Here is an 8510-nt window from a genome sequence, read left to right as displayed (position 1 = left end):
GGACCGAATAAAGTTTCTCGCGCTTGAGAAAAAGAAATTGCTCGCCCGAGAGCTATGTAAAACGTAATGCTCGCCCGAGAGCCAAAAAGACAGTGCATTCCAAAAAAAGAGAGAGTAGATATTTTCGACCACGATGTTTTCTCAATAGAAGGGGTTTCCCCACCCGAGGTCCGCAGAGCAAAATCATTTGTTCGAGATGACTATTTGCTCAGGTGCGTTCAAAACCCGGAGAATTTCAACAAAAACAAGTTCTTATTTTTACCAAAACTATTTTCAAGAAAAAGAGTTTCTACACACTCCCCGCCGATGAGTTAATATTTATTAACTCATAATCTCAAGAGGGTAAATTAGCTGAATGGGTCGTCGGAGTACTTGGCCTCCCCCTGTTTTTAGCTGACAAGCCCGCACCTTGTTGTCTCTTCCATAGATCAGTTCTTGCACTATTCCGGTTTTCCACATGGTGCGCGGTAACTTTTCTTCATGAATGAGCACGAGATCATAAATCTTGAGTTCCGTTTCGCGACTAGGTTGAGTGAATTTGTGAGCAGTGATAAGCTCCCGAAGGTATTCTGTTCGCCAACGGGTCCAGCAATTTTCCAATAGCCGTTGTCGATATCGAAGCCGTCGTGTTAGGTCATTTCGATTAGCGTTGACGGGGTCAGAATTTCCATAATAACGAGACGGAAGCGCTGTTATCCGTTCCCCGATGAGAAAATGGCCGGGTGTCAGGGGTCGAGGGTCTTCAGCTTCGTTGTAGTCGAATGTGAGTGGGCGCGAATTGAGAATGGCTTCAACTTCCGTCAACATGGTTTCCATTTCTTCTGACGTAAGAAGAGCTCGCCCGAGAGCCTTACGCAAAGCGGTTTTGGTGGATTTTACGAGCCGTTCATAAAATCCACCCCACCACGCACCACGTTCGACTATGTACTTCCACTTAATTTCCTGATCGACCAGAAATTCCAAAAACTTCGAACTATTCATGTGATCCCACATGTCACGAAGATCCGATTCCGCCCGTTTAAAGGTACGCGCGTTATCTGAATAGATCGTACCTGGAAGCCCTCTTCGCGAAACGAACCGTCTAAAAGACATCAAGAAGGAATCCGAGGAGAGGTCTTTAACCAACTCCAGATGCGTAGCTCTTGTAACGCCACAGGTATACAGCGCGATGTATACCTTTTTAGTACCCGATTTTCCATCTCTGACCACAAGTGGACCCGCGAAATCAATTCCGGTGACCTTGAAAGGAGGGGCTTCCGTGATTCTATCTCGCGGAAGGGGTGCTACTACGGCCGTCCCTGGCTTCACAGAGAACCGCTTACACGTGATGCAGCGTTGCACAAGCTTCTTTATCATTTGACGCCCACGTATGATCCAGAATTTTTCCCGCACATCAGTAATAGTATCTCGCAACCCGGAATGCATCAAGCGCACGTGATGATACATCGCGATTAATTCCGACAACCGATTCCGAGAGCACAAAATGATTGGGTGGCGTTCGCCGTACGTAAGCTTCGATTTTTGAAGCCGACCACCAACGCGTAGTAGACCGTCTTCGCCCGTAATAGGGTTTAATGTGAAGATGCGTGAATGGGAAGATACCTTCTTCTTTAACAGAAGCCGAGTTCGCTCTTCTCGAAAATCCATCTCTTGGGCCTGCAGAATCAACAGCGTCTCAGCTTGCAGTACTTCTTCGGTAGTCAATTTATTTACAGAAGCTAGCGGAGTGAGGGATCGTTTACGGTTTCCTTTAGCCTGGTCTTTAATGCTACGCCTGCAGTTTGTAGTGAAACGAATTATCCACGCGACTACTCGTTTAGCCTTAGGAAGCCAACTGTAATTTGACAGATCTATTAGTGATTCTTTCCTCTCTTCTACGCTGCAACTAGCTTGAACAGCATCTTTGAATTTTGCTCGTAGCTCAGGCTCTAGCTCAGTGTCTTTAGGGACGTCAGGATTTGACGTTGGCCGAGCATCTTCCTCCAACTGAAGCCAATCAGGTCCATGCCACCAGATTTTGCTTCCGAACAGTTCACTGACACTTTTCCCCCTCGTGGGTAGGTCAGCAGGGTTTTCGGACCCCTTTACATGGCTCCACGTGGCTGATTCCGTCAAATTTTGAATTTCGTTTACCCGATTCGCGACAAAGGGTTTCCATTTTTCCGATTGTCCTTTTATCCAATGTAACGCGATCGTAGAGTCCGTGTACAGTCGAATTCCCGATAACCTTCCCGCAAAGTTAGGCTTGATGTAGGTAACCAGCTTAGCACCCAAGAGAGCACCCATGAGTTCCAGTCTAGGTAACGTTAGTTTACCTAGAGGAGCGACACGCGATTTTGAAGTCAAAAATGTCACTCCGATGTGACCGTCCGAAAGCACGTACCGAACGTATACGGCAGCCGCATATGCCTTTGGGCTCGCGTCGCAAAACGCTATGAGTTCCAGACTCTTAATCTCCTCGTCAGGGGCACCGTCGAAAAGATGACGAGATACATCCAGATCTTGAATTCGCGGGAGGTCCTTACACCACGCTTGAAACTCTTCCGCGAGTCCCGCTAGCTCTCCAGTTAACTGTTGGTCCCAGCCAACCTTTCTCTCCCAAAGTTGCTGGAACAAAATCTTCATCCGAATGACGTACGGCGTTAAGAAGCCAATTGGGTCGAATACGCGGGCTACGCTCTGTAGAATTTTCCGCTTGGTACAGGCTCCCGTACGGCTCTCTACGAATTCAAGTAACGACTTGAAATCGAAACCAAGCGAATCTTCCGCGATTTTCCAGCTCATTCCGAGAACCTTGCGCCTTAATTCCTCGCTTTCGCCCGTTGAAGGAGCCTCTTCGTTCCACAATTGTCTGAGGTTTGGAGAGTTAGAAGTCCATTTTCGGAGGTTCATTCCAGCTCCAGTCATTAGTAGCCTACTTTTACGAGAGATTTCGTAAGCCTTTGCTTCCTGGGAGGCACCCGAAATAAGATCGTCCACGTAAAATCCCTTCCGTAAATTTTCGCAAATCTCCCCGTAACTCCCTTCGTTTTCCCGCAGATGATACCTTAGCGTCGCCGCCAATAGAAAGGGACTGCACGTAGCCCCGAACGGGACCCTCGTAAACTTGTAGGTAGTTAGCTCGAGCGGTTTCAAGGGATCCTCTGGCCACAGGAAACGGACCGCATCTTGATCAGAGGGAGAAAGACCCACTTGCAGAAAGGCCTTCTCGATGTCTGCAACAAAGGCGACTCGAAATGTCCGAAATCGAATAAGGAGATCTAATACTTCAGGATTTAGGTTCGGACCACATTCCAAACAATCATTGAGAGATAACTCTCCCCTCTCGTGGGAAGACCCGTCGTAAACAATGCGTACTTTCGTCGTATCGTGATCTGGTCGAGTAACTGCGTGATGCGGCAAATAGTAAACCGGGCTTCCGGTTTCCACGTCTTCCATTGGGTTCACTTTAACGATGATCCCGTTCGTGATTTGTTCCCGAATTATTTCCCGATACTGCGCGTGTAAGAACGGATCCGAGCGAAATTTTCTCGCCAGCCCGAGTACGCGTTTTTTTGCAACCGAGTAGTTGTCTGCCAGTTCGTTTCGATTGTTTTTCCACGGAAAACTGACCTCGTATCTCTCACCCGTGTGTTTAATAGATTTATCAAAGTCCTCGAGGGTTTTATTTCCGGTTAGCTCAATCCCGTTACTCACGATTCCCATAGTATCAAGGTTCCAAAATGCTTCAATTTGGTTTGACAGTTCTGTCTCCGATACTACTATTTTCATGACAGCTAACGAGTTTTGAGTAGCTACGACAGACGTCGAGGTTGTCGGACCCTGGATGGTCCAACCGAAGAGCGTGTTTAGCGCTACCAGTCCAGGCCCCAATCGCTCCACTTGGTTTTGCACGATGTTCCAATAGTTATCCGACCCAATTAAGAGTCCAACTTCTGTGTTCCCGCCATTTAACTGCTGCCCGTAGTCCGCAAGTTGGTAACCCTTTTGTAGTAAATCTAAAACGGCCTTTTCTTCTGGAACCGCCACGATAGCGCTGCAAATGTGCGGGGATTCTAGAGCCTCAATCTCGATAGTACGTCCGGTGTCTTGGGTGTTGGTAAGGGTAATCCGTACTCTTCTTCGAATCGTTTCCGCTCCGACTTCGTTACCAAAGGCGTATACCGTGAGCTTTTCCTCGCCCACGACAGGTAGATTTAGTCGTCGGGAAAGCTCTTCCTTCACGAAGGTGCGCTGGCTGCCGCCATCTAGTAGACATCTCGCCTGAGATGTCTTCCCTCCCGTGCCGTTAGAGACTACGGCTTGAGCCGTTTGGAGAAGAACGGCTCTCCCTCTAGGTGGATTTGACGCCACCGAAGCAACGCTGGTGTCAACAGTAGCTTCGCTTCCGTTTCCGCTCTCGTCTCTTGTTAGTGTTTCCGATTCTTCGCATAGACTCGTGTGATGTTTTCTGTCACACCTTTTGCACCTTTTCCGTTTACGACAGTTCCTCACGCTATGACCCGATTTTACACAAGTGAAGCACAAGCGTTTCTCGCGTACTATTTCCCGTTTTTCCGCGACTGAGAGTTTAGTACATTCCGCGTTACTGTGCCCCTTTTCGTCGCAGAAATCGCAATTGTTCGTCTCAACACCGGCATGAAGAGTGATAGCCGATGACGTATTTTCGCGACGTGAATTTAAGAATGGAGCTCTAGACGACCTATAAGCTTGCCTATCTTCGCTTAGTTTCGTTTCGCGTCCACGGCTGTTCGACGCCGCTCCCGCACCGACTGGTTTTGTGACCGCAAAGGCGCGTTCCCGACAGGAGACTTCCTCTGCCAAGAAGTCAATTAATGCTCGAATGTCCCACTCACTAGTTCCATTTTGATTTCGACTAAACTGAAGGGCGATATCGTCAGGGAGGCAGCCCAAGAGCATGGGGCATAGCAAGGGACCGAAATTGTCTGTAGAAATGTCCAGCGCGTCTAAGCTCCGAATCTCCACCTCAAGAGTGTCGTAAAACCGCCTCAAACCGAGAATATCTGACGAACGCTTTACAGGCTCTATCTCTCTAAGTGTTTTCATATGAGTACCCACTGATATTTCTCGGCGATCGAAACGTTTCTTTAAAAAGCCTATGGCTTCTTCATAGTTTTGTTCGGTATTGGTGAGGCCTTTTATAGTGGTAGCGGCGGAACCCTCCAGAAAGGACTTCAAGTATGTGAACTTTTCCGTAGGGTGAAGGTCGATGTTACTATGGATAGCCGTGTCGTATTGACTCCAAAAACTGATCCATTTTGTAAAGTCACCGTTGAATTTTTCCATCTCGATTTTGGGGAGCTTCACCGCAGCCGCTCGTCTTCCCCCGTTACCCGATGCCCGTCCGCCAGGCGCTTCCACAGTTCCCGCTGAAACGTTTTCTTGACGAAGTTTTCGCGTAGCCTTTGTTTTCCAATTCGATATTTCGTCCCGAACCTTTTCCTGAAGAATTATTTCATTCGTCATGGCCTCTTCAGTGTCCACTAGATTTTGAATAGCCTCGCTGTATTGCGCCTCAAGCTCCTCCTTCCGATTAAGTTTGTTTAACGCTTGCTCCAGATCCTCATAGTTACAGATTTCCTCCTCTAACAAGTCTTCAATTGCGTTGCACGTAGTTGTTAGTTGGGATCTTATGACTGCCCGTTTCCGAACTTGTTTGGCCAATTCTGTAGCCATCTTTACTATTTTACTTTAGTCCAACGAATTCCAATTTTTGCCGCGACTTTTTATTCACGAAAGTCCTCACTGACCGAATTTGTCCCTTAAGCCCGGGTTTCGGCACCAAATAATGTGGGGATTTTTCTTAAAGGGATAGTGTCGCTGGTTTTATTAGAATGACTAAATACTCGACTCTTAAACTAAAAACATTTAATGAGCAAAAATAGTAAAGTTACACATATTAGACTGAATTGATTTTCCGCAACGTGGACCGAATAAAGTTTCTCGCGCTTGAGAAAAAGAAATTGCTCGCCCGAGAGCTATGTAAAACGTAATGCTCGCCCGAGAGCCAAAAAGACAGTGCATTCCAAAAAAAGAGAGAGTAGATATTTTCGACCACGATGTTTTCTCAATAGAAGGGGTTTCCCCACCCGAGGTCCGCAGAGCAAAATCATTTGTTCGAGATGACTATTTGCTCAGGTGCGTTCAAAACCCGGAGAATTTCAACAAAAACAAGTTCTTATTTTTACCAAAACTATTTTCAAGAAAAAGAGTTTCTACAATTGATTCAAACATTCATTCATTTATTCAAATTCATAAAGATTTTTTCGCGACCTCGATCTTCTTTTAAAAAAGAAATGGAAAAATAAAATATTCCTTACATTTCAAGGAATTCACCAGGCCTAACATTTGAAATACTGCAGGTTTTATGTTGGAATTTGAAGTCGAACATGGAGGTTAAAAAGGTGGGTATAACATCCTGAAGGAATATCATTCGTACATTTTATAAGTTTTACTAGTGCAAACGCTTGTTTATCTTAATTAATAATTATATCATAAAAAGCTTGTGAATATTCTAGATATAAATTTTAACAGAAGTTTATAATACTTTTCTTCGAGAGAAGTGTACCACAAAGCGTTGTATTAAAAGGGTACAGAGTGTCACCCTTCTACTAATATCTCTTTCTGACAATACCTTGGGAAAATTTGTTCTTCGCGAGATTATAAACGGCATTTGCCTTTCGTAATATATTCCGAACGGAGAAAATCAATTTTTCATAACATAACATATCAATCATAGCACTGAAGCAAGGCGAGAACCACTGCATCACAATTCATCACGACTGACGCATGTACGTTAAATAACTTATAGAGGGAAAGATTTCAAAGACTTTGCAGATTCAGGATACCTTCAAAGTTTTCTTTTGAAAGATTTCGATACCAATTGCTTTTAACATCGAAATTTGAAACTTCACAACAAACTTTTTCAAAGAGATAGAACGCCAGTTTCCGATGCCGTTTAAAAAGGGGTATTGAAGTTTTTCCAAGGGATATTAATAGAGTTTTTTATCGGAGCATTATTATGAATTGATGACATTTCGTTATTACACGTTGAAAAAGTATATTTTTAGAGAGACAAAGAAATCTGATGAAAAGGGGTTTTTTATTTGCAGAAAATAAAAAATTGGTAAAAGTTTAATTATATCAGAAGCGGATTACATATGTGGGTTATTTTACTTCTGATTATATTCTATATGTTGAAAGGTTACAGATTTCGAGACAAAATTTTGAGAAGTTATCAGAGATAATATAATATAATATATAATATATAATATATAATATATAATATATAATATATTATATATATATATATAATAAATATAAATATAATTTATTTATTGAAAGGTTAAAAGGTTATTTCTGTTTAAGAATTGCTATACTGGCTAGCATAAACTTTAAATACATTAAGTTATAATAGTATGCTAGAATTACTGAAATACGGAACTACCTGGCTATCCAAAATTTAAAGGTACTGTGTCAACACCCAGTGCTATTACAAGAAATTTAAAAAAAAAAACAAATATATTTTCTTAAAAGGATATACAATGCGTTATATATAAAGAACTATATTTTCAAGTAGTGGTGTTTCTTTTTCCTGGAGTAGTGATTGGGCAATATCATGAGTGTAAGCTTATAGCGACTCGGCGGATAGATTCAAAGTACCGATGCCCATTCTTAATGCACTGATGAGGCTATGGAATTCTATCCCTTCATAGCTCAAAGGTTGAATTGAATTACACATAATATCTATTCTCCCATTCTCTAAATTTCAGTGTCTAATAATAGAACTCTCTAAACATGAAAACATACTTATTGTATTTCTTAATAAAGTCTGAAATTTCAATAATTCTTCATATAACCAGGGATAGATTTAATTTTAGAAGTAGGAATGGAGAACAGAGTAAACTGGGCATGCGTCAAAGTCCTGGGCCCCCTTCCACGGGACGGAGGGGTATGAAAAAAAAGAGGCGGGTCATAGCGACAGAGGTAAAAAAGAATTACGTATTTTTCACCGTCCCCGTCAGCAACGTCATCAAAACGTAGTTTAAGTGAGCCAATAAGATAATCTCAACTTTTCGTTAGGTGTTGGACGGAGGGGCTCTATACTAGGCCATGAGTCGGACTGAAGTATATACTAACCATTCTCCATTCCTACTTATAAAATTAAATCTATCCCTGATATAACGTAAAGAGGTGGGAATGTTTAATATATTTTATGATATTACAATTAAAAACAATGGCACATTGTCTATCAATTTGCTAGTAACTATATTTTATATATACCCTTTAAGCTAGCTTCTCTCATTAGATTGGTGAATTGAGAGAACAAAAGTTCTACAGGCGTCTATAGGGAATACGTGGGATTTACGGCCCCTGTATGGGCGCTTCACCCATAGTTTTTTCCTCTCCGAGTGACGATGACGTCACAGAGAAGTATTACACTGGACGTGTCGGGGTGTGTGTGGGTGTCTGTCACCGCGTTCGCAGTT

General features: G+C 43.2%; 1 protein-coding gene across 1 annotated transcript; it reads right to left on the bottom strand.

Moving 5' to 3' along the window:
• Positions 1-321: 321 nt before the first annotated feature.
• LOC149616095 (uncharacterized) lies at positions 322-5697 on the bottom strand. Its single transcript, XM_089856149.1, has one exon. The coding sequence runs from the start codon at positions 5695-5697 to the stop codon at positions 322-324; it is 5376 nt and encodes a 1791-aa protein (XP_089712275.1).
• Positions 5698-8510: the final 2813 nt, after the last annotated feature.

The sequence above is a fragment of the Phalangium opilio genome, unplaced genomic scaffold, assembly GCF_054372755.1.
Source record: "Phalangium opilio isolate 3A_F unplaced genomic scaffold, DU_Popi_V2 ptg000217l_1, whole genome shotgun sequence".
In the NCBI taxonomy this organism is placed as follows: domain Eukaryota; kingdom Metazoa; phylum Arthropoda; class Arachnida; order Opiliones; family Phalangiidae; genus Phalangium; species Phalangium opilio.
Note: the sequence above shows the minus strand (reverse complement) of the source record. Positions and strands in the feature narration are given on the sequence as shown.

What these genes read in the sequence shown, in the direction of transcription:
- LOC149616095 (XM_089856149.1), bottom strand. Translation starts at nt 5,697, where the DNA reads ATGGCTACAGAATTGGCCAAACAAGTTCGGAAACGGGCAGTCATAAGA.